The sequence below is a fragment of the Ranitomeya variabilis genome, chromosome 1, assembly GCF_051348905.1.
Source record: "Ranitomeya variabilis isolate aRanVar5 chromosome 1, aRanVar5.hap1, whole genome shotgun sequence".
NCBI classification, from domain to species: domain Eukaryota; kingdom Metazoa; phylum Chordata; class Amphibia; order Anura; family Dendrobatidae; genus Ranitomeya; species Ranitomeya variabilis.
Genome location: NC_135232.1, coordinates 995,324,185 through 995,351,607, shown reverse-complemented (window position 1 = coordinate 995,351,607; position 27,423 = coordinate 995,324,185). Strand labels below are relative to the sequence as shown.

The window sequence follows — 27,423 nt, the reverse complement described above, 5'->3', positions numbered from 1 at the left end:
GTATATACCTGTGTGTCATCTGCTCCTGTATATAGTATATACCTGTGTGTCATCTCCCCTGTATATAGTATGTACCTGTATGTCTTAGCTCACACATACACATAATAGACAGGTCATGTGACTGACAGCTGCCGTATTTCCTATATGGTACATTTGTTGCTCTTGTAGTTTGTCTGCTTATTAATCAGATTTTTATTTTGTAGAGATAATACCAGACTTGTGTGTGTTTTAGGGCGTGTTTCATGTGTCAAGTTGTGTGTGTTGAGTTGCGTGTGGTGACATGCATGTAGCGACTTTTGTGAGATGAGTTTTGTGTGGCGACATGCGTGTAGCAACTTTTTGTGCGTCGAGTTGCATGTGACAGGTTAGTGTAGCAAGTTGTGTGCAGCAAGTTTTGCGCATGGCGAGTTTTGTGTGTGGCGAGTTTTAAGTGTGGTGCATTTTGAATATGTGCAAGTTTTGTGCGAGGCAACTTTTGCATGTGTTGCAACTTTTGTGCATGTGGCAATTTTTCCGCGTGTGCAAGTTTTGCGTGTGGCGAGTCTTCCATGAGGTGAGTTTTGCACGTGTGGCTAGTTTTGCATGAGCCTAGTTTTGCATGTGGCCAGTTTTGCATGTGGCGAATTTTGCGCGTGCCAAGTTTTGAGTGGTGACTTTTGTGTTTTGACTTTTATGTGGCGAGGTTGGTGTATGTGTGATGAAATGTGTGCTGAGGGTGATATATGTGTTCAAGCACTTGGTAGTGTGTGGCGCATTTTGTGTGTGTGTTCATATCCCCGTGTGTGGTGAGTATCCCATGTCGGGGCCCCACCTTAGCAACGGTATGGTATATACTCTTTGGCGCCATTGCTCTCACTATTTACGTCCCCCTTGTTCACATCTAGCAGCTGTCAATTTGCCTCCAACACTTTTCTTTTCACTTTTTCCCCATTATGTAGATTGGAAAGCGCGGGGTTAACATTTTGCCTCACAACATAGCCTATGATGCTCTCGGGGTCCAGACGTGTGACTGTGCAAAATTTTGTGTCTGCAGCTGCGACGGTGTAGATGCCAATCCCGGACACACACACACACACACACACACACACACACACACACACACACACACACACACACACACACACACACACACACACACACACACACATTTAGCTTTATATATAAGACTAGGTGAACAGCCTGGCATTGCCTGGGCATAGTAAATAGCTGTGGTTAGTTATAGCACCTCACTTCTCTTATTTTCCCATCATGCCTCTCATTTAGCACCTCACTTCTCTCATGTTCCCATCACGCCTCTCATATTTCCCCTCACATCTCTCATTTTCTCCCTTACACCTCTCATTTTCCCCCTCACTCCTCTTATTTTCCCTCTCCTCTCATTCCCCCCTAACACTTGTCATTTCGACCTCACATCTGTCATTTTCGGATCACTCCACTATTTTCCCTCATTCCTCTCATTTTGCACTCACACCTTTTCATTTTCACCTCTCACCTCTCATTTTCACCTCACACCTCTCATTTTCCCCTCGGTATATACATGTTTGTCATCTCCCTTATATATAGTATACACCTGTATGTCATTTCCTGTATATAATATATACCTGCATATCATCTCCCCTGTATATAGTATACACCTGTATGTCATCTCCCCTGTAAATAGTATATACCTGCTGTATGTCATCTCCTCCTGTATATTGTATATACCTATGTGTCAACTCCTCCTGTATATAGTATATACCTGTATGTCATCTCTTCCTATATATAGTATAATATACCTGTATGTCATCTCCTGTATATAGTATATACCTGTATGTCATCTCCCCTGTATATAGTATGTACCTGCTGTATGTCATCTCCTCCTGTATATACCTATGTGTCATCTCCTCTTTTATATAGTATATACCTGTGTTTCATTTCCTCTTATATATAGTATATATCTGTATGTCATTTCCTTCTGTATATAGTATATACCTGTAAGTAATCTCCTCCTGTATATAGTATATACCTGTGTGTCATCTCCTCTTATATATAGTATATACCTGTATACCTGCATCATTGCCTCCTCCCCCACCATCATTGCCCATCACCTCCACCATTGCCTCCCCCACCACCATCCTTTGTCCATTTCATCACCTCCATCATCACCTCCATCATTGCCTCCCCCCACCACCATCATTGCCCATCACCACCATCATTGCCCATTTCATCACCTCCATCATTGCCTCCCACCACCACCATTGCCCATCACCTCCATCCATGCGCAAAATTCGCCACATGGAAAACTCGCCACACGCAAAACTTGCACACGTGGAAAAATTGCCACATGTACAAAAGTTGCAACACATGCAAAAGTTGCCTCACACAAAACTTGCACCTACTCAAAATGCACCACACATAAAACTTGCCACTCACAAAACTCGCCATGCGCAAAACTTGCTGCACACAACTTGCTACACTAACCAAGTATATACTATAATTATTTCATTAAAAGACTTTATTATTAATGTGTGTGTTTTTTAACCCTTTCAGACTAGTGGCTTAATAATGGATAGGTGTCTCCATTATTAACCAGGCTTAATGTCACCTTACGATAGCAAGGGAACATTAACCCTTTATTACCCCATATGACACCGCTATATGGCAGTGGGAAGAGAGAGGCTAAGTGCTGGAATTGGTGCATTTTACAGATGCGCCTTTTCTGGGGTGGCTGGGGGCAGACGTTTTTAGCTGGGGGGCAATAACCATGGTCCCTCTCTAGGCTATTAATATCTGCCCTCACTCACTGGCTTTCCCTCTCTGGTAGAGAAAATTGTGCGGGAGCCCACAACAGTTTTTTCCATGAATTAATCCTTTAGTTTAACACCTATAGCTCCAAAATTTTACACACACACTACTAACATTATTAGCAAGGGACATATAAAAATATAATGGATATGCAATGGTTTACTGTATATAAACCATTCCTCTTATCCTGTCGGGTTCTGTAATGATTTAACAAAAGCCGACAAATGAATTATCGGCTATTATGCTAACTAGCTCTGAATGAAATATATATATATATATATATATATATATATATATATATATATATATATATATATATATATATATATATATATATATATATATATATATATATGTGTGTGTGTGTGTCTCACTGACATATATATGTATATATATATATATTTATGGACTGTATATATGTTTTCCTGAATATTTGAGCCCATGGATCCAATATATATCAATTTTTAAAGCCGGCGAGAAAATCTCGCCAGACAGATGCCATACGGATGTCACACGGATCCTTACATGCGAAAAAATCGCATTCTCGCATTGCACAGGAATGACATACGGATGACTGTTCAGGGAACATTTCTGCGATTCTCGTCTGTGTAAAACGGACCGATTTTTTTATACGTTATGTGTGACTCCAGCCTTAAACCAATTATCACAATTTACTTTCTTCTCTTGCTTCAGCTTTGCAAGCCTTCTTAATGATTATGTGGAATCTGATATCTTCGTCATTGATGGAGATTCGTTATTATTATTCTGCACTTTTGATGAATCCCTGAAGGAAGGACAAAGTTTACATTTCTTCTTCTTGGTAGAGCGTTTCATGCTTAATTTAGCAGACAAAGGAGCAAGATATGTTGTTGTCTTCTTCCAGGTTGGTAATTATCCCTGTCAGTCTGAACTGTTCCAGTATTTCATTGTGGAAATAATTCCTAAAATTCACAACAATTGCACACTATTTTATTGTAGCCTTATGGTACAGCAGAATTGTTATAGAACTTTGCGTGATGGCAAATTATACATTTAAACATGGTGGATAAAGACTTTGTTCAAAATTCAAGAGAAAAAGTATTTGCTGTATACATCAATTTAAAATTGCTTATGGTTTTCTAAATTCATTACATTTTAATCTGTAAGGGTATGTTTATACTAGGCGGTTTTTCAGTATTTTTTTTTTTCGGCAAAACCTGCTCTCTTGGCAGGAAAGAAGTCGCATAAAAAACCAGGTTTTGCTTGGTTTTTCTTCTGTTTTTTGTGTGTTTTTTTTCCTGCATTTTTGTCATGCTACATTTGGCTTTTTCATACATGCTGATGAAGCTTAGTGCAAAAAAAAAAAAATCTTATTCTACTTAAAGGGATTCTGTGACCCCCAAAATCGAAGGTGAGCTAAGCCCACCAGCATCAGGGGCTTATCTACAGCATTCTGGAATGCTGTAGATAAGCCCCCGATGTTACCTGAAAGATGAGAAAAATAGGTTAGATTATACTCACCTGGGTGGGCGGTCCAGTCCAATGGGTGTCGCGCTCCGGGGCCTCCCATCTTCATGGGATGACGTCCTCTTCTTGTCTTCACGCTGCGGCTCTGGCACAGGCGTACTTTGTCTGCCCTGTTCAGGGCAGATCAAAGTACTGCAGTGCGCAGGCGCCGGGCCAATGTGACCTTTCCCGGCACCTGCGCACTGCAGTACTTTGCTTTGCCCTCAACAGGGCAGACAAAGTACGCCTGCGCCAGAGTCGCAGCGTGAATACAAGAAGAGGATGTCATCGTAAGAAGATGGGAGGCCCTGTACCGGACCGCGACGCCCATCGGACCGGACCGCAGCGGGACCGCCCCTGGGTGAGCATAATCTAACCTCTTTTTCTCATCTTTCAGGATACATCGGGGGCTTATCTCCAGCATTCCAGAATGCTGTAGATAAGCCCCTGATGCCGGTTGGCTTAGCTCACCTTCGATTTTGGGGGTGATAGGTTCCCTTTAATCAGGTTTTGGAACAAAAAAACGCTGCAAAACCTGTTACCTGCATCTTTTGGTGCGGATTTTCAGGGTTTTTTCACCAGCCATTACGTTCAATGGGTAAAATCTCTAAAACAAGTGAAATGCTCCATTGTGCAAAAAAACATGCAAAGCAAAAAATATTGAGTACAAAAAACCCAAGATAAGTGCATGAGGTTTCTGAAATCTCATAGACTTTGCTGGTACTATAAAACACAGCTGTAAATTTGCATTAAAAAACAGTGAAAAAAGGCCTAGTAGCAACTTGGCGTAATAGTGGCCCATACTGTTTATCCTGTGGCTGGAGTGTAGATCCACCAGTAGTGTCTCTGCTCTCTCCCTGCTTATGCTGTGTAGTGCTCTGTTATTGAACAAACTGATACTATATGGTAATGAGAGGAGGACTACCCCATGTGAAGTAGATGTAACAAATAGGGACAAAATAGATTAGTGATAGAAATACAGGAGTTTCTCACAAAATTAGAATATCATCAAAAAGTTAAATTTATTTCAGTTGTTCAATACAAAAAGTGAAACTCATATATTATATAGAGTCATTACAAACAGAGTGATCTATTTCAAGTGTTTATTTCGGTTAGGCTGCAGTTACACTATCAGTATTTGGTCAGTATTTCTCATCAATATTTGTAAGCCAAACCAGGAGTGGGTGATAAATCCAGAAGTGTTGTCGTGTTTCTATTATACTTTTCCTCTGATAGTTCCTCACCTGGTTTTGGCTTCCAAATACTGATGTAAAATGCTGACCAAATACTAATAGTGTGACTGCAGCCTTAATGTTGATGATTATGGCTTACAGCCAATGAAAATCCAAAAGGCATCTCAGTAAATTCAAATAAGTAACAAAAAAAGACCTGCAAAGGCTTCCTAAGCGTTTAAAAAGGTTCCTTAGTCTGTTTCAGTAGGCTCCACAATCATGGGGAAGACTGCTGACTTGACAGATGTCCAGAAGGCAGTCATTGACACACTCCACAAGGAGGGTAAGCCACAAACGGTTGTTCACAGAATGCTGTGTCCAAGCATGTTAATGGAAAGTTGAGTGGAAGGAAAAAGTGTGGTAGAAAAAGGTACACAAGCCACCGGGATAACCGCAGCCTTGAAAGGATTGTTAAGAAAAGGCCATTCAACAATTTGGGGTAGATTCACAAGGAGTGGACTGCTGCTGGAGTCATTGCTTCAAGAGCCATCACCACACAGACATATCCAGGTCATTGGCTACAAGTGTCGCATTCCTTGTGTCAAGCCACTCATGACCAATAGACGCCAGAAGCGTCTTACCTGGGCCAAGGAGAAAAAGGTCTGGACTATTGCTCAGTGATCCAAGGTTTTGTTTTCAGATGAAAGTAAATTTTGCATTTCATTTGGAAATCAGGTCCCAGAGTCTGGAGGAAGAGTGGAGAGGCACACAATCCAAGCTGCTTGAGGTCTAGTGTGAAGTTTCCACAATCAGTGATGGTTTGGGGAGCCATGTCATCTGCTGGTGTAGGTCCACTGTGTTTTATCAAGACCAAAGTCAGTGCAGCCATCTACAAGGAAATTTTTGAGCACTTCATGCTTCCCTCTGCCGACAAGCTTTTTGGAGATGAAAATGTCATTCTCCAGCAGAACTTGGTACCTGTCCACACTGCCAAGTGGCAATACCTGGATTAAAAACAACAGTATCACTGTGCTTGATTGTCCCGCAAACTCGCCGGACCTTAACCCCATAGAGAATCTATGGGGTATTGTCAAGAGGAAGATGGAAGACACCAGCTTCAACAATTCAGATGAGCTGAAGGCTGCTATCAAAGCAACCTGGACTTCCATAACACCTCAGCAGTGCCACAGGTTGATCGCCTCCATGCCACGCCGCATTGATGCAGTAATTGGTGGAAAAGGAGCGCCGGCCAAGTATAGAGTGCATGTACAGAACATACATTTTAGTAGGCCAACATTTCAGATTTTAAAATCATTTTTCAAGCTGGTGTTATAAAGTATTCTAATTTACTGAGATAATGACTTTTGTGTTTTCATTGGCTTTAAGCCATAATCATTAACAGTAACAGAAATAAACACTTGAAATAGATCACTCTGTTTGTAATGACTATCTATTTATATATTTGCCTTGTAATGTGTTCATTTCCTGTTCTGTCCAGATGTCACCGTATCTCAGAATTTCAAGCAGAGGAAGTTCAATGACCGCCATATTGGGATACCCAAGTGATGGGTGTCTCAATATGGAAACTGCTGCTGGTATCAACCTATTGCGCGGTACCATTAGTGAAACGCCGTCGCACCACATACACACACACTCTATGCGCCTTACACACCACACATACACACTCACTCTCACACTCACATGTGCACTCACATTTGGACTCACACACTCACGCAGCCTCTTGTGCGGTACCACCAGCGGAACACCATCGCGAACACGCCGCCACTGGGATCAGCCGAATGATTCACTGACTGCTGCCATCTTTGCGCAGGAGGAGCGCATGCGCTGTTTTAATGTGACCACTGCTTTCTGTCTGCACAAAGATGTCGGCAGTCTGATTTACTGCGCCTGTGCAAATTAGGTGCAGGTGCAGTGAATCATTTGGCTGATCCCGGTGGCAGATGCGCGACGTGTCTACAGGCAGAGGAAGCCGGTCACATTAAAGGGGTTTTCCCACGAACGAAAGTTCATTTTAAAAATTGCCTGTGTCTGACCGTGTACAGAACATACCACAGCTCCTGGGCAGGGGAGGAAGCAAAAGACAATACTGACATTACAGCAGGGGATCACAGTGGATTCATTTTGTGAGGTAAAATATTTCACTGACTTTTTAAAAAAATATTTTACCTCACAAAATGCTATCTCCTGCTGTCATGTCAGTATTGTTTTTGACTGGCGAACACAGCACAGGAAGGAGAGAGACAGGGGGATAGCACAGGGGGTAGACAGGTAAAAGAAGAGAGCACAGACGGGAGAAGTCAGCACATGGGGAGAGAGAGTGGATAGGTGAATGAGCACATGGGGGAATAGATTCTCAATGCTGCAAAGCCTGCACCCATAGCGACAATACCACCCTCCCAATGCGATAGCATCTGGCCTCCATCTAGTATATTATATGAGTTTCACTTTTTGTATTGAAGAACTGAAATAAATAAACTTTTTGATGATATTCTAATTTAGTAAGAATGACCTGTAGATGTATGTAGATAGATACACTCCTCGACATTGAAATTGCAACACCAAGAAGAAAAAGTCATGGAGTTATAGAAATTACCGTAAATGATATGGTAACATGTTATGTGCATGCAAATGAAAAAAAAAATATGGAAAAAAGTGATCAAAACATCTCAGTTTACTCAGTATTATGTATGAGTGCAACATGCAGAAAAACGTGCTTACAAGCATTGTCATTCTATTAGTGAGGTTATTAATAGTTGTCTGAGGAATGTTCTGACACATTTAGCGCACCTGGGCACGCTGCTGGCAGCTCCCTTTGCAGTGGCTGACAAATGATGTCCCAGATATGGTCAATTGGAGATGCTCCTGTCCATGGTAACACGCTTAGGCTACTTAGGCTGATGACCGTAGCACAAACAACATGCGACCTAGTGCTGTCCTGTTAAAAATTAACTCCTGGGACACTTTAGAGAAATGGCCTCACAATTGGTTCCAGGACTAAATTAATGTTTTGCCACCATAATCCTGTGAGTAGAACCGATGTGACGTTCCTTCGCGAAGGCATCTTCATGGCGTTGCACACTTGATCTCCAGATCAATCTATCGCTATCGCAGCATCTAAAACAAAAGCGAGACTCATCACTGAAGAAGATAGACTTCCATTGCAGCCTCAATTGCCGTTTTGCTCTGCACCATGATAGCCTTTGAATGCGGTAGCATGAGGTAATTGAAGTGCCAGTAGCTGGACGTCTGACTCGTAGCTAAATGTTGTGCAGACGCCTTGTGATGTTCTGATTAGACAATGTTTGATGCACACTGTGTGACATCTAATTTCCCTTGCAGTACATATTGGGTAAATCATGGAACCAGTAATATGGCCATTTCTCTAAAGTGTCCCAGGAGGGAGCCGTTTTCCAACACAACAATGTCAGGCTACATGTTTCGTGTCCTATTGTAAGCTGCCTGTATACCCTCAATGTCCTATAACTGCCTGCAGATTCTGGGAAGCCATTGTTTGGCAACAGAAAAGGACCTGAAAGCGGTGGATCTTGTTGTTTTGCATGCACAAAAGCATTGAGTGTGGCAGGACATTCCTCACAAAACCATTAATCGCGTTATTGATAGCATTTCAAGGCATATAAGGGCATGCATTTCTGCATGAGAAAAATCCAGTGTATTAAAATAATGGAGAAAAAAATTATAATGTGTTTTTCGATCACCATGCCTTGTTATCAATGAAAATGTCAGCTCACCAGGGAATAACAAAGCCTCACACACCTACGGTATATTGATGGAAAAATAAAAATGTTATAAGTGTTGGAGAATAGCAGCAAAAAACAATTTATTTTATATTTTTTTACAAACTTCTTAATTTTTTTCTCTTAAAATAAAAAAAAATTACATTTGATATTACTGTAATCGGACTGACCTGGAGAATCAGATTTCTAGAGGGTTTTTTTTTATCATAGAATGAACTATATAAAAACAAAATCCAAAAATAGCATATTTTCACCATTTCACCACACTTGGAATATTTTTCGTTACTCAGTGCATTGTCCAATAAAATGAATAGTATAGTTCAAAACTACAACTCGTAACACAAAAAAAAATCCTACAGTTATATAAGAGAAATAAAAAAGTTATTTTGGAAAAAGAGAAAAGAGTTGAAGTGCAAAAATAAAAAATTGCCCTGAAAATAAGAGGTTAGAGCAGCCCTCCACATCACAATAAATGCATAATACATAGCCAATATAGAAGTGTCCTCCTATTTATTCTTTCTGCTGCAGTTTCCCTGATTCCCATTCCTGTCTACATCTTAGAGCATTGTCAGACTACCAAAGACCAGAATTCATAATCTAAACTACCTGTTTTGATGCCGCTCTGCATGGAACTTGGGAGCATTACCATAGCGGGGAGAATTACCTGAAATGAATTAAAGCATTCTAAGTATTAACAGTACAATGGGCATAATTAAAGGGAACCTGTCACCCCCAAAATCGGGGGTGAGGTAAGCCCACCGGCATCAGGGGCTTATCTACACCATTCTGGAATGCTGTAGATAAGCCCCCGATGTATCCTAAAAGATGAGAAAAAGACGTTAGATTATACTCACCCAGGGGCGGTCCCGCTGCTGGTCCAGGTCTGGCGCCTCCCATCTTCATCAGATGATGTCCTCTTCTGGTCTTCACGCTGTGGCTCCTGCGCAGGCGTACTTTGTCTGCCCTCAAGTACTGCAGTGCGCAGGCGCCGGGAAAGGTCAGAGAGGCCCGGCACCTGCGCACTGCTGTACTTTGCTCTGCCCTCAACAGGGCAGACAAAGTATGCCTGCACAGGAGCCGCAGCGTGAAGACCAGAAGAGGACGTCATCTGATGAAGATGGGAGGCGCCGGACCAGCAGCGGGACCGCCCCTGGGTGAGTATAATCTAACATCTTTTTCTCATCTTTTAGGATACATCGGGGGCTTATCTACAGCATTACAGAATGCTGTAGATAAGCCCCTAGTGCCGGTGGGCTTACCTCTCCCGCGATTTTGGGGGTGACAGGTTCCCTTTAAACGGGTTGTCCAAGGATTGACACACACATCTGCAATCACACTATGTGAATCCTCACAGTGCGTGCAGTCAGAATTCTCCTATGGCGGCACCGGGAGTGGGTGGTCATGTGACTACAAGTGTGTGATTTGCATACATCTGGCCACATTCTGACTAGACATGTGAGTCCTTGCTCAATTCATTTATATTGAGCTAAGATGCGCCCGTCTAGTCGAAATGTGGCCAGGAATGTGCATCAAGTGACCGTAGACTTTCGTGCTAAACCTGGACATCTGTTTTAAGTCATGGAGAAAAAATGCAAAAAGCCTATGAGGTACAGCTTCAATCAGTAGTTGTTGGGCAGGGAGTCTGCGGGATTTAGTTTCAACCAAGAATCAATAGTGATCTCATAGTTGAGAGAATTGATTGATAGCTCCTGTATAGTCCAGTAATTTGCAGCCATTTTGTAATTTCTTTTTGCTTTAAAAATCTATAGCTTATACTGTATATCACCTTAGAAACACATTTGTAGGGATAGAATTAAAAATGGCCTTTGTAAATTAAATGAAAGGAGCCAAAGAGTTCCATTTTACTACTATTTTTTTTGTATCTTCATGTTAATAGATATTTTGCATTATTTTCTCAGTTGAATAACATTTTGAACAAATATATCACCTCAAGTGTTTTTTGGGCTACTTATAGGATATGGAAGAAACATATTCTGGATGTCCGATGTTAATGTCCTGGCGAACTCAATTGGAAATTCACCTGCAGAAAAATACAAACACAACCGTGTACACGTTCTCAAACTTTCTCTCATCAGAATGGAAATCTTTTCTCAGGGAGCAGTCTCCTTACTTTCTGATGGTGTCTGATATTGGAAAGAATTCCGAGCAAACATGTTTCTTAAATATGCTAATGTTAGATTCTCTGGAAAATAACATTGATGTTGTGCTAACTGATGGACAGGAATCTGATCATCTCAGGGTTTATGGATACCATATCAGATCTTCCCTTAAGACTAAAGCGTCGGTAACAGAGGTAAGAAGTTTATGGACTAGTCTCATCCAAATTTGAAAAGCAAATAATAAATAAAAATGGGCAAGAATTACATATTGGATACTGAAGGAGTAAATATGATGTTGAAGGTGAAAACGATATTACAGATTTCCTTCTTTTTCTTTAGGTAAACAAAAACTTTCCAACAACAATTATTATGTTAAAAGACAACTTGCCCAAACCTCTCTTTAAACCCCTAAAGTCCATGAACTGGAAGGAACAGGTACAAATTCTTGCTGTTTAGTAAAATATGTCTGTAAAACTGCTGTACTTGTGAGATAATATGTCCATTAAGTATACAGTTGTGCTCATAAGTTTACATACGCCGGCAAATTTTTTGCTTTCTTGGCCTTTTTTCAGAGAATACGAATGATAACACCAAAACTTTTTCTCCACTCATGGTTAGTGGTTGGGTGAAGCCATTTATTGTCATACTGTGTTTTCTCTTTTTAAATCATAATGACAACTGAAAACATCCAAATGACCCTGATCAAAAGTTCACATACCCCATTTCTTAATACCGTGTATTGCCCTGTCTAATATTAATGACAGCGTGAAGTCTTTTGTGGTAGTTGTGGATGAGGTTCTTTATTTTCTCACATGGTAAAGCTGCCCACTCTTCTTGGCAAAAAGCCTCCAGTTTCTGCAAATTCTTGGGCATGTAATCGCCGCGGCATGCTGACGCCGCACAGTCTGAAGGAGGCGGAGGGAGATGAGTGAGAGGCGAAGATATGCACTACGCATGCCCATGAATCCCAGCCCCGCAGTGTGAATAAATCAGAAGACACTGCGGGGCTGTGCTGCGTCTAATTAGGGGGGAAAGACCCACCTCCCTGGCGACTTCACGGTATGAGGGGGCACATTTTATAAGTGTTTATTTCAGCCTGTGCAAGGAGCATAACTAAAAGAGCCACCTTGTCAGAATGCAGCATTAGTGCTGCACAAGATGGCTCTTTTAGTTCCAAACACCTGAGGGGGGGGGGGGGGGGGTGACAGGTTCCCTTTAAACCTACACAAACATTAAATAACACATACAGTATATGTACTAATTAGTAGGGTTGAGCGACTTTTATTTTTATAGGATCGGGTCGGGTTTCACGAAACCCGACTTTCTCAAAAGTCGGGTCGAGTGAAATCGGCCGATCCTATAAAAAAGTCGGGGTCGGGGTCGGCCGAAACATGAAACCCAATGCAGTGCAATGGGATACTATGGTTCCCAGGGTCTGAAGGAGAGGAAACTCTCCTTCATCCCCTGGGATCCATATTTAAGTGTAAAATAAAGAATTAAAATAAAAAATATTGATATACTCACCTCTCCGAAGCAGCCTGGACATCGCCGCTGGTAACCGGCATCTTCCGTTCCTAAGAATGGCGCTTGAAAGACCTTTCAATGACGTCACGGCTTGTGATTGGTCCTTCACGCGCTCATTCTTAAGAAGGAAGGCTGCCGGAAAGAAGCAGGGCACGTCCGAGGGTGAGTATATACCTAATAGGAATATACTCACCCTCGGCTTCTTTCCGGCAGCCTTCCTTCTTAAGAATGAGCGCGTGAAGGACCTTAGATGACGTCACGGCTTTGTGATTGGTCGCGGCGGCCCACGTGACCGCTCAGCGACCAATCACAAGCCGTGACGTAATTCTCATGGCCTAAATTCCTAGAATGAGGAATTTAGGACCTGAGAATTACGTCACGGCTTGTTGTGATTGGTCGCTGAGCGGTCACGTGGGCCGCCGCGACCAATCACAAGCCGTGACGCCATCGAAAGGTCTTTCAAGCGCCATTCTTAGGAACGGAAGATGCCGGTTACCAGCGGCGATGTCCAGGCTGCGTCGGAGAGGTGAGTATATCAATATTTTTTATTTTAATTCTTTATTTTACACTTAAATGTGGATTCCGATACCGATTTCCGATATCGCAAACATATCGGAACTCGGTATCGGAATTCCGATACCAGATTCAGAAGATCGCCGACCTCATGGCCGACCCCACACAGGGGTCGGGTCGGGTTTCATGAAACCCGACTTTGCCAAAAGTCGTCGACTTCTGAAAATGGCCGACCCGTTTCGCTCAACCCTACTAATTACGTATCCTAAGCTGAAAAAAACATACAAAAATGAATAACTACAAAATAAAATTCATAAATATAATTTTATTAGTACACACAAATATTAACCCCTTCCCGACCCATGACGCCACGTAGGCGTCATGAAAACCCGTGCCAATCCGACCCATGACGCCTATGTGGCATCATGGAATGATCGCGTCCCTGCAGAGCTGGTGAAAGGGTTAACTCCAATTTCACCCGATCTGCAGAGACAGGGGGAGTGGTACTTCAGCCCAGGGGGGGTGGCTTCACCCCCCCGTGGCTACGATCGCTCTGATTGGCTGTTGAAAGTGAAACTGCCAATCAGAGCGATTTGTAATATTTCACCTAAAAAACTGGTGAAATATTACAATCCAGCCATGGCCGATGCTGCAATATCATCGGCCATGGCTGGAAATACTGAAGTGACCCCCCCCCACCCCACCGATCGCCCCCCCAAGCCACCGATCTGTCCCGTAGTTCTCTCCGTCCTGTGCTCCGCTCCCCCGTCCTCCTGTCCGCTCCCCCCGTGCTCCTATGTCACCCCCCCGTGCTCCGACGCCCCCCCCCGTGCCCCGATCTCCCCCCCTTATACTTACCGAGGCTCCCGGTGTCGGTCCGTCTTCTCCATGGGCGCCGCCATCTTCCAAAATGGCGGGCGCATGCTCAGTGCGCCCGCCGAATCTGCCGGCCGGCAGATTCATTACAAGTACATTTTGATCGCTGTGGTAGGTTCTATCACAGCGATCAAAATAAAAAAAATAATAAATATACCCCCCCTTTATCACTCCCATAGGTAGGGACAATAATAAAAAAAAGAAAAACATTTTTTTTTTTTTTTTCCACTAGGGTTAGGGTTAGAACTAGGGTTAGAACTAGGGGTAGGGTTAGGGGTAGGGTTAGGGTTACGGGTAGGGTTAGGGTTAGGGGTAGGGTTAGGGTTATGGCATGTGCACACAGTGCGGATTTGGCTGCGGATCCGCAGCGGATTGGCCGCGGATCCGCAGCGGATTGGCCGCTGCGAATTCGTAGCAGTTTTCCATCAGGTTTACAGTGCCATGTACACCTATGGAAAACCAAATCCGCTGTGCCCATGGTGCAGAAAATTCCGTGCAGAAACGCTGCGTTGTATTTTCCGCAGCATGTCAATTCTTTGTGCAGATTCCGCAGCGTTTTACACCTGTTCCTCAATAGGAATCCGCAGGTGAAATCCGCACAAAAAAACACTGGAAATCTGCTGTAAATCCGCAGGTAAAACGCAGTGCCTTTTACCTGCAGATTTTTCAAAAATCGTGCGGAAAAATCTCACTCGAATCCGCAACGTGGGCACATAGCCTTAGGGTTAGGGTTGGAATTAGAGTTAGGGTTGGAATTAGGGCTAGGGTTGGAAATAGGGTTAAGATTAGGCTTGTGGTTAGAGTTACGGATAGGGTTAGGGGTGTGTTAGGGTTACAGTTGTGGTTAGGGTTGGGATTAGGGTTAGGGTTGGGATTAGGGTTAGGATTAGGGTTAGGGTTAGGGTTGGAATTAGGGTTACGGGTGTGTTGGGGTTAGGGTTGTGGTTAGGGGTGTGTTGGGGTTAGGGTTGTGATTAGGGTTATGGCTACAGTTGGGATTAGGATTAGGGGTTTGTTGGGGTTAGTGTTGAAGTTAGAATTGAGGGGTTTCCACTGTTTAGGCACATCAGGGGTCTCCAAACGCAACATGGCGCCACCATTGATTCCAGCCAATCTTGCGTTCAAAAAGTCAAATGGTGCTCCCTCCCTTCCAAGCCCCGACGTGCGCCCAAACAGTGGTTTACCCCCACATATGGGGTATCAGCGTACTCACAACAAACTGGGCAACAAATATTGGGGTCCAATTTCTCCTGTTACCCTTGCAAAAATAAAAAATTACTTGCTAAAACATAATTTTTGAGGAAAGAACAATTATTTTTTATTTTCACGGCTCTGCGTTATAAACTTCTGTGAAGCACTTGGGGGTTGAAAGTGCTCACTACACATCTAGATAAGTTCCTTCGGGGGTCTAGTTTCCAAAATGGGGTCACTTGTGGGGTGTTTCTACTGTTTAGGCACATCAGGGGCTCTGCAAATGCAACGTGATGCCCGCAGACCATTCCATCAAAGTCTGCATTTCAAATGTCACTACTTCCCTTCCGAGCCCTGACGTGCACCCAAACAGTTGTTTACCCCCACATATGGGGTACCAGCACACTCACAACAAACTGGGCAACAAATATTGGGGCCCAATTTCTCCTGTTACCCTTGTGAAAATAAAAAATTGCTTGCTAAAACATCTTTTTTGAGGAAAGAAAAATGATTTTTTATTTTCACGGCTCTGCGTTGTAAACTTCTGTGAAGCACTTGGGGGTTGAACGTGCTCATCACACATCTAGATAAGTTCCTTGGGGGGTCTAGTTTCCAAAATGGGGTCACTTGTGGGGTGTTTCTACTGTTTAGGCACATCAGGGGCTCTGCAAATGCAATGTGACGCCCGCAGACCATTCCATCAAAGTCTGCATTTCAAATATCACTACTTCCCTTCCGAGCCCTGACGTGTGCCCAAACAGTGGTTTACCCCCACATATGGGGTATCAGCGTACTCAGGAGAAACTGGACAACAACTTTTGGGGTCCAATTTCTCCTGTTACCCTTTCAAAAATAAAAAATTCTGGGCTAAAAAAATATTTTTGAGGAAAGGAAACACATTTATTATTTTCACGGCTCTGCGTTATAAACTTCTGTGAAGCACTTGGGGGTTCAAAGTGCTCACCACACATCTAGATAAGTTCCCTTGGGGGTCTAGTTTCCAAAATGGAGTCACTTGTGGGGAGGTCCTACTGTTTAGGCACATCAGGGGCTCTGCAAACACAACCTGACGCCCGCAGAGCATTCCATCAAAGTCTGCATTTCAAAACGTCACTACTTCCCTTCCGAACCCCGACGTGTGCCAAAACAGTGGTTTACCCCCACATATGGGGTATCAGCGTACTCAGCAGAAACTGGACAACAACTTTTGGGGTCCAATTTCTCCTGTTACCCTTGGGAAAATAAAAAATTGTGGGCTAAAAAATCATTTTTGAGAAAAGAAAAATTATTTTTTATTTTCACGGCTCTGCGTTATAAACTTCTGTGAAGCACTTGGGCGTTCAAAGTGCTCACCACACATCTATATAAGTTCCCTTGGGGTTCTAGTTTCCAAAATGGGGTCACTTGTGGGGAGTGTCTACTGTTTAGGCACATCAGGGGCTCTGCAAAGGCAACGTGACGCCCGCAGAGCATTTCATCAAAGTCTGCATTTCAAAACGTCACTACTTCCCTTCCGAACCCCGACGTGTGCCCAAACAGTGGTTTACCCCCACATATGGGGTATCATCGTACTCAGGACAAACTGGACAACAACATTTGGGGTCCAATTTCTCCTATTACCCTTGGGAAAATAAGAAATTCTGGGCTAAAAATCATTATTGAGGAAAGAAAAATGATTTTTTATTTTCACGGCTCTGCGTTATAAACTTCTGTGAAGCACCTGGGGGATATAAGTGCTCACTATGCATCTAGATAAGTTCCTTGGGGGGTCTAGTTTCCAAAATGGGGTCACTTGTAGGGGAGCTCCAATGTTTAGGCACACAGGGGCTCTCCAAACGCGACATGGTGTCCGCTAACGATTGGAGCTAATTTTCCATTCAAAAAGTCAAATGGCACGCCTCCCCTTCCGAGCCTTGCCGTGCACCCAAACAGTGGTTTACCCCCACATATGAGGTATCGGCGTACTCAGGAGAAATTGCCCAACAAATTTTAGGATCCATTTTATCCTGTTGCCCATGTGAAAATGAAAAAATTGAGGCTAAAAGAAATTTTGTGTGAAAAAAAAGTACTTTTTCATTTTTACGGATCAATTTGTGAAGCACCTGAGAGTTTAAAGTGCTCACTATGCTTCTAGATAAGTTCCTCGGGGGGGGTCTAGTTTCCAAAATGGGGTCACTTGTGGGGGAGCTCCAATGTTTAGGCACACAGGGGCTCTCCAATCGTGACATGGTGTCTGCTAGCGATGGAGATAATTTTTCATTCAAAAAGTCAAATGGCGCTCCTTCCCTTCCGAGCCTTACCATGTGCCCAAACAGTGGTTTACCCCCACATGTGAGGTATCGGTATACTCAGGAGAAATTGTCCAACAAATTTTAGGATCCATTTTATCCTGTTGCCCATGTGAAAATGAAAAAATTGAGGCTAAAATAATGTTTTTGTGAAAAAAAAGTACTGTTTCATTTTTACGGATCAATTTGTGAAGCACCTGGGGGTTTAAAGTGCTCACTATGCTTCTAGATAAGTTCCTTGGGGGGTCTGTCTAGTTTCCAAAATGGGGTCACTTGTGGGGGAGCTCCAATGTTTAGGCACACGGGGGCTCTCCAAACGCGACATGGTGTCCGCTAAAGATTGGAGCCAATTTTTCATTGAAAAAGTCAAATGGCGCTCCTTCCCTTCCGAGCCCTGCCGTGCGCCCAAACAGTGGTTTACCCCCACATATGAGGTATCAGCGTACTCAGGACAAATTGGACAACAACATTCGTGGTACAGTTTCTCCTTTTACCCTTGGGAAAATAAAAAAAATTTCGCTAAAAGATCATTTTTGTGACTAAAAAGTTAAATGTTCATTTTTTACTTCCATGTTGCTTCTGCTGCTGTGAAACACCTGAAGGGTTAATAAACTTCTTGAATGTGGTTTTGAGCACCTTGAGGGGTGCAGTTTTTAGAATGGTGTCACTTTTGGGTATTTTCAGCCATATAGACCCCTCAAACTGACTTCAAATGTGAGGTGGTTCCTAAAAAAAATGGTTTTGTAAATTTTGTTGTAAAAATGAGAAATCACTGGTCAAATTTTAACCCTTATAACTTCCTAGCAAAAAAAAAATTTGTTTCCAAAATTGTGCTGATGTAAAGTAGACATGTGGGAAATGTTATTTATTAACTATTTTGTGTCACATAACTCTCTGGTTTAACAGAATAAAAATTCAAAATGTGAAAATTGCGAAATTTTCTAAATTTTTGCCAAATTTCCATTTTTTTCACAAATAAACTCAGAAATTATCGACCTAAATTTACCACTAACATGAAGCCCTATATGTCACGAAAAAACAATCTCAGAATCGCTAGGATCCGTTGAAGCGTTCCTGAGTTATTACCTCATAAAGGGACACTGGTCAGAATTGCAAAAAACGGCAAGGTCATTAAGGCCAAAATAGGCTGGGTCATGAAGGGGTTAATAACTACAGTAAAAACATGTAGAGCAAAATAAAATTCATGGAAAATGCATCAGGTATGGGTAGAATATATATATAGTCAGTATTGTACTCTATACTAATTGACATGGCTTCATACAAAGGGATATAGTATTGAAAAAGATGGAGTATAATAATAAGTAAATATATATAATATATAATCACTCGGCTGGACACAGGTATAAACAAAACTGTCTCTTTAAGAACATGCTTGGTTAAGTTAGGCAGCATAAACCAAGCAAAGGAAAATAAACAAGGCCTTTTCCTAGTGGGGTGCAGCCCTCTCAATAGTATAGTGTCCACGGTACAGGTCCATAGCATGCCACACGGGCGCAAACACTTTCCTGGAGTGTTTCCTCTCCAGCTACACTGCACATTGCTGTCTTGCAAGCCACTTAAACCCTAGACCATGTGACACCTATCTATCATGTGACTGACCACATGATTGTGACATCACACAGGTCCTGTCAGTACACGGCTGTGCAGATGGAGAAAAGGCAGGCACCCTCCCTCCCACTCTATGGATACCCGCATAAAACCAGCCCATGTATGAAACGTTAACTAAACCCTCACAAAACATAGTGTGCTGGAGGAAAATACTCTGGTTTTGTGTGTATATATATATAAATATATATTTATATTTATTTATCCGCAAACTAGATATAAGTATAGCATAATTAGTATAAGATGAATTCAATACAGATATTAGGTAGAAATATACTATATATGAAAATGAGAAATTGACCGAACAATCAAGACCCTAGGACTCCAACGTGCATTTCTCCTTGCCTTTCTCAAGGAGTCCTCGAGAAAGCCAAGCCGAAACAAGAACAAATTCAGGAGAACAGCAGCATTTACACCTTGTCAAAAGATTGCACAAGGTGGGGAAAATAAAGGTACCTTCACACTCAGCAACTTTACAACGAGAACGACAACGATCCGTGACGTTGCAGCGTCCTGGATAGCGATCTCGTTGTGTTTGACATGCAGCAGTGATCTGGATCCCGCTGTGATATCGCTGGTCGGAGCTAGAAGTCCAGAACTTTATTTGGTCGTCAGATCGGCGTGTATCGTCGTGTTTGACAGCAAAAGCAACGATGTCAGCAATGTTAAACATGGAGCTAACGACCTGTGAGAACGATAAGTGAGTCACCGTTACGTCACAGGATCGCTCCTGCATCGTTCTGGAGTTGCTGTGTTTGACAGCTCCCCAGCGACATAAACAGCGACGCTGCAGCGATCGGATCGTTGTCTATATCGCTGCAGCGTCGCTGAGTGTGACGGTACCTTAAGTACTTGACACACTGCAGATTTTGCAAGTTTTCCCACCTACAAAAAAAAAGAAGAGAGTTTTGTAATATTTATCATAGGTGCACTTCAACTGTGAGAGACAGTATATAAAAAAGAAAAAAATCCAAAAAATCACATTGTACGATTTTTACATAATCCATTTGCATTTTATTGCATGAAATAAGTATTTAATACAATTGAAAAACAGAACTTAATGTTTGGTACAGAAACCTTTGTTTACAATTACAGAGGTCAGAGGTTTACTGTAGTTCTTGACCAAGTTTGCACACACTGCAGCAGGGATTTTGAGTCACTCTCCATACAGATATTCTCCATATTTTTCAGGTTTCGGGGCTGTCACTGGGCTTCAAATATTTTGCATTGGGTTCAGGTCTGGAGACAGGCCTCTTCAGGACCTTGAATTCTTCTTACAGAGCCACTCCTTAGTTGCCTATGCTGGAAGACCAAGCCACGACCCATCTTCAATGCTCTTACTGAGGAAAGGAAGTTGTTGGCCAAAATTTTGTGATACTTGACCCCATTCATCTTCCCTTCAATACTATGCAGTTGTTCTGTCCCCTTTGCAGAAAAGCACCCTCAAAGTATGGTTTCCCCCACCATGCTTCACAGTTGGGGCAGTGTTCTTGAGGTTGTAGCCATCCTTCTTCCTCCAAACACGACGAGTGGAATTGGTACCAAAAAGTTCTATTTTGATCTCATCTGACCACATTACGTTGTCCCATGCCTCTACTGGATCATACAGGTGTTCATTGCCGAGCTTCAAACGGTCCTGGACATGTGCTGGCGTGAGCAGGGGGACTTGCGTGTCCTGCAAGGTTTTAATCCATGACGGTATATTGTGTTATTACAGTAATGTTTGAGACTGTGGTCCCAGCTCACTTCAGGACATTGACTAGGCCCTCCAGGGTAGATCTGGGCTTTCTCAGAATCATCTTTATCGCACAATGCAAAATCTTACATGGAGTTCCAGACTGAGGAAGATTGACAGTTACCTTGTGTTTCTTCCATTTTCTAATTATTGGGACAACAGTTGTCTTCTCACCAAGCTGCTTGCCTATTGTCCTGTAGCCCATTCCAGCCTTGCGGATCTTAGTGAGGGAAAAAGTTGATCCAGCTTCTGATCCATAATTCATGGAGACATGGTTAAAATCATGAAGTCTTTATTCCAGAAGAATTAAAAATCAGTAAAAAAAATAAAAATACAGGAAGCAAACATCCTCTATGATGGAGGAATAGTCCAGGGGACACATAAATGAGAATAGCAGACGCGTTTTGAACGCAAGTGCGTTCTTAGACTTGGTTTAAACATTTGGCATTTAACTCGCACTTCCGGTAAACGCGCCAGAAATCCCATTGTCGACCCCATCACGTGATCGCGAGTCACCCTACCTCTGTAGTTGTCATAGCTGAATTTTTATGAGAGTCGCCCAGGGGTCGCCTCTCATAGCAAGTGAGCATTTCTGCTATATACTGTACAGGGGATCTGTTCATCGTCTGTATGTAGCAGAGCCGATCAGACAACTGCAGCTTCTAGTCTCCCATGGAGGCTATTGAAGCATGCAAAAAGTAAAAAAAAGTTTTGATAAATATAAAAAAAATTAAAAACTATAAAAGTTGAAATCACCCCCCTTCTGTCCCATTCAAAATAAAACAAGAAAAAAAATCAAATATACAAATATTTGGTATTTCCGCATTAAGAATTGCCCGATCTATCAATATAAAAAATAATTAACCCGATCACTAAACGGCGTAACAAGAAAAAAATTAAAAACGTCAGAATTATGTTTTTTTTGGTTGCTGCTACATTGCAATAAAATGCAATAACAGGCATCAAAATAACATCAAAAGATCTTATCTACACCAATATGTTATCATTAAAAATGTCTGCTCGGAGAGCAAAAAATAAACCCTCATGCAGCCCAAGATCACGAAACATGGAGACTCTACAGGTCTCGGAAAAAGGCGACTTTTTTTTTTACTACTTAAATAAAAAAGAACCTAGACATGTTTTGTGTTTATGAACTCGTAATGATCTGGAGAATCATAATGGCAGGTTAGTTTTAGCATTTAGTGAACATGGTAAAAAAAAAATCCCACTGTGGAATTGCACTTTTTTTTTGCAATTTCACTGCACTTGGATTTTTTTCCTGTTTTCCAGTACACGATATGTTAAAAGCAATGGTATCGTTCAAAAGTACAACTTATCCCACAAAAAACAAGCCCTCACATGGCCATTGTGACCAAAAAATAAAAAAGTTATGGCCCTTGGAAGAAGCGGAGTAAAAAAACGAAAATGCAAAAACGAAAATACCTCCGGTCATGAAGGGGTTAAAGAAAAACTAACAGGTCATTGGAGCCAGAATTCTTGCTGGTTAGTAGGTGATCAAATACTTATTTCATGCAATAAAATTCAAATTAATTATTTAAAAATCATACAATGTGATTTCCTTTTTTGTATTTTTGGATTCTGTCTCTTGCAGTAGAAATGCACCTACGATACAAATTACAGACCTCTCCATTCTTTGTAGATGGGAAAACTTGCAAAATTGGCAGGGTATCAAATACTTATTTTACCCACTAAGGGCTCCTTCTCACTTGCGAGAAATATGTCCGAGTCTCGCCGGTTAAAACCCTCCTCTGGTGCCGGCTCTCCAGAGCGGAGCGTGCGGCCGCATAGCAATACATGGAGCTGCACGCTCCGCTCCGGAGTGCCGGCGCCAGAGCAGGGTTTGAACCTGCGAGACTCGGACGTATTTCTTACAAGTGAGAAGGAGCCCTAACAATGAAATACAAAAATGGAGAAAAAATCCAGCTCACCGCGGTAGAATCCAATGGCCATGCACGGAAAGAAGTTTGTGTTAGCAGCAAAAGAGCAGCAGCAATGAAGGAAAGGTATCCAGCAATAGATCCATGTATGATTATTTAAAAACAAAAATCTAAAACCATTAGTTTAGAAAAAAGGCAAGTAACCCTGGAAACTCATGGCCTTATGCGTTTCAAACCGATTGGTTTTCAATCATAGTTCTGAACTTAAAGATTAATAAAGATTCATCATAAATGCAAAAAATAGTTCCAGGTGAAAAAATACATTAAGAAAAATCTAAATACTAAAACCCTTTTAAAAGATTTAAGAAAAAACAAATGTTAAAATGCTGAACCTTTCTTCACCAAAAAAGGGTATCAAAAATGTGTATAAAGTTAGCTTTAGAATATACTGTAGTTCATTTTTGCGAGTTTTGTGGAGCTTTTGCTACTGGAAGAAAAAAGACGTAAATCTAGCACATATGAATAGGGTTGAGCGAAACGGGTCGACCATTTTCAGAAGTCGCCGACTTTTGGCAAAGTCGGGTTTCATGAAACCCGACCCGACCCCTGTGTGGGGTCGGCCATGAGGTCGGCGATCTTCTGAATCTGGTATCGGAATTCCGATACCGAGTTCCGATATGCTTGCGATATCGGAAATCGGTATCGGAATCCACATTTAAGTGTAAAATAAAGAATTAAAATAAAAAATATTGATATACTCACCTCTCCGACGCAGCCTGGACATCGCCGCTGGTAACCGGCATCTTCCGTTCCTAAGAATGGCGCTTGAAAGACCTTTCGATGACGTCACGGCTTGTGATTGGTCGCGGCGGCCCACGTGACCGCTCAGCGACCAATCACAAGCCGTGACGTAATTCTCATGTCCTAAATTCCTAGAATGAGGAATTTAGGACCTGAGAGAATTACGTCACGGCTTGTGATTGGTCGCTGAGCGGTCACGTGGGCCGCCGCGACCAATCACAAGCCGTGACGTCATCGAAAGGTCCTTCACGCGCTCATTCTTAAGAAGGAAGGCTGCCGGAAAGAAGCCGAGGGTGAGTATATTCCTATTAGGTATATACTCACCCTTGGGCGCGCCCTGCTTCTTTCCGGCAGCCTTCCTTCTTAAGAATGAGCGCGTGAAGGACCTTTCGATGACGTCACGGCTTGTGATTGGTCGCGGCGGCCCACGTGACCGCTCAGCGACCAATCACAAACCGTGACGTCATCGAAAGGTCTTTCAAGCGCCATTCTTAGGAACGGAAGATGCCGGTTACCAGCGGCGATGTCCAGGCTGCGTCGGAGAGGTGAGTATATCAATATTTTTTATTTTAATTCTTTATTTTACACTTAAATATGGATCCCAGGGCCTGAAGGAGAGTTTCCTCTCCTTCAGACCCTGGGAACCTTAGTATCCCATTGCACTGCATTGGGTTTCGTGTTTCGGCCGACCCCGACCCCGACTTTTTTATAGGATCGGCCGATTTCACTCGACCCGACTTTTGAGAAAGTCGGGTTTCGTGAAACCCGACCGGATCCTATAAAAATAAAAGTCGCTCAACCCTACATATGAATACATCCTGATATGAGCTGTATAATGAAACTGAGTCTGCAGCAATAACATTTTTAAAGTGTTCTTTTCTCTCATAGGTTCAAAAATGCATTACTCTTCTTCCTACAAGTCAGAGAGATGCCCGGGCAATCACTTGTGTTGTTTCATGCTCCATGGCACTGAGAATACATGCTGAATCTAAACCCAAACAGGTAACATATAATGCAGCAGCAGATTGTGCCTGGAGTTTGGCAGCTAGGCTGGTTACTAATACTCATGACTTCTTATATCAGGAGCTTAGTAGGGAACGTAAAGGTAGAAGTTGCATTAATCCCTGAGGAAGCCATTTAAGAGGGCAGACATTTTATATATGGCACCTGGTAAGTAGGCAATAGGGCACTAGAGCATTATGTTGTTTCTTTGGTTTACTTACAATAAAATTGAAATCTCTGATATTACAAAGCCATTAAAGCCTTTCATTTATGCTGCACCTTCCTAAATATCTACCTCTGACGCAGGGGCGGACACTGACAGCTTGGGGTCCTGTTATGACCCCAGTGGACAGGGTCTCAGAGGAACGTGTAAGTCTGCGAGATTCAAAAATCCAGCTCATAGGGCTGTGGTAACTGGGTTGACCAAATAGCTACTCCTAACGCCAACACTAGAAGTAGCCGGGGATCATGCCTACGGTGAACGCTAGATGACTCGCGCCAGCCGGAGAATCTAACTACCCCTAGGAGAAGAAAACAAAGACCTCTCTTGCCTCCAGAGAAAGGGACCCCAAAGCAAGATACAAGCCCCCCACAAATAATAACGGTGAGGTAAGAGGAAATGACAAACACAGAAATGAACCAGGTTCAGCAAAGAGAGGCCAGCTTACTAATAGCAGAATATAGCAAGATAACTTATCTGGTCAACAAAAACCCTATAAAAATCCACGCTGGAGATTCAAGAACCCCCGAACCGTCTAACGGTCCGGGGGGAGAACACCAGCCCCCTAGAGCTTCCAGCAAAGGTCAGGATACAGATTGGAACAAGCTGGACAAAAATACCAAACAAAACAAAAGCAAAAAGCAAGGAAGCAGACTTAGCTTGAAATACAGGAACCAGGATCATAGGACAAGAGCACAACAGATTAGCTCTGATTTCAACGATTCCAGGCATTGAACTGGAGGTCCAGGGAGCTTATATAGCAACGCCCCTGAACTAACGGCCCAGGTGAGGATATAGGAAAAGACAGAAGCTCCAGAGTCAAATCACTAATGACCACTAGAGGGAGCAAAAAGCAAAATCACAACAGTACCCCCCCCTTAGTGAGGGGTCACCGAACCCTCACCACGACCACCAGGGCGATCAGGACGAGCGGCGTGAAAGGCACGAACTAAATCGGCCGCATGAACATCAGAGGCGACCACCCAGGAATTATCTTCCTGACCATAGCCCTTCCACTTGACCAGGTACTGAAGCCTCCGCCTGGAGAGACGAGAATCCAAGATCTTCTCCACCACGTACTCCAACTCGCCCTCAACCAACACCGGAGCAGGAGGCTCAGCAGAAGGAACCACAGGCACAACGTACCGCCGCAACAAGGACCTATGAAACACGTTGTGGATAGCAAACGACACAGGAAGATCCAGGCGAAAGGATACAGGATTAAGGATTTCCAATATCTTGTAAGGACCAATAAAACGAGGTTTAAATTTGGGAGAGGAAACCTTCATAGGAACAAAGCGGGAAGAAAGCCACACCAAATCACCAACACGTAGTCGGGGACCCACACCGCGGCGGCGGTTGGCAAAGCGCTGAGCCCTCTCCTGTGACAACTTCAAGTTGTCCACCACAAGATTCCAGATCCGCTGCAACCTATCCACCACAGAATCCACCCCAGGGCAGTCAGAAGGTTCCACATGACCCGAAGAAAAACGAGGGTGGAAACCAGAGTTGCAGAAAAACGGCGAAACCAAGGTGGCGGAACTAGCCCGATTATTAAGGGCAAACTCAGCCAACGGCAAGAAGGTCACCCAATCGTCCTGATCAGCAGAGACAAAACACCTCAAATAAGCCTCCAAAGTCTGATTGGTTCGCTCCGTCTGTCCATTAGTCTGAGGATGGAAAGCAGACGAAAACGACAAGTCAATGCCCATCCTACTACAAAAGGATCACCAGAATCTGGAAACGAACTGGGATCCTCTGTCTGACACAATATTCTCAGGGATGCCGTGCAAACGAACCACGTTCTGGAAAAACACAGGAACCAGATCGGAAGAGGAAGGCAGCTTAGGCAAAGGAACCAAATGGACCATCTTGGAGAAGCGATCACATATCACCCAGATAACAGACATGCCTTGAGACACCGGAAGATCAGAAATGAAATCCATGGAGATATGTGTCCAAGGTCTCTTAGGGACAGGCAAGGGCAAGAGCAACCCGCTGGCACGAGAACAGCAAGGCTTAGCTCGAGCACAAGTCCCACAGGACTGTACAAATGACCGCACATCCCTAGACAAGGAAGGCCACCAAAAGGATCTGGCCACCAGATCTCTGGTGCCAAAAATTCCTGGGTGACCTGCCAACACCGAGGAATGAACCTCGGAAATGACTCTGCTGGTCCACTTATCAGGCACAAACAGTCTGTCAGGTGGACAAGAATCAGGCCTATCAGCCTGAAATCTCTGCAACACACGTCGCAGATCTGGAGAAATAGCTGACAAGATAATACCATCCTTAAGAATACCAACAGGTTCAGCGACTCCAGGAGCATCAGGCACAAAGCTCCTGGAAAGAGCATCGGCCTTCACATTTTTTGAACCTGGTAAATACGAGACAACAAAGTCAAAACGGGAG

General features: G+C 43.1%; 1 protein-coding gene across 1 annotated transcript in view; it reads left to right on the top strand.

Moving 5' to 3' along the window:
• Positions 1 to 27,423, top strand: part of DDX60 (DExD/H-box helicase 60) — a 288,318-nt gene that overhangs the window by 21,299 nt on the left and 239,596 nt on the right. The window contains exons 4-7 of the mRNA XM_077279474.1: positions 3,478 to 3,667; positions 11,193 to 11,531; positions 11,677 to 11,772; positions 24,678 to 24,791. Of these exons, the coding sequence (XP_077135589.1) occupies positions 3,478 to 3,667; positions 11,193 to 11,531; positions 11,677 to 11,772; positions 24,678 to 24,791 (739 nt within the window). The remainder of the gene's footprint in view (positions 1 to 3,477; positions 3,668 to 11,192; positions 11,532 to 11,676; positions 11,773 to 24,677; positions 24,792 to 27,423) is intronic.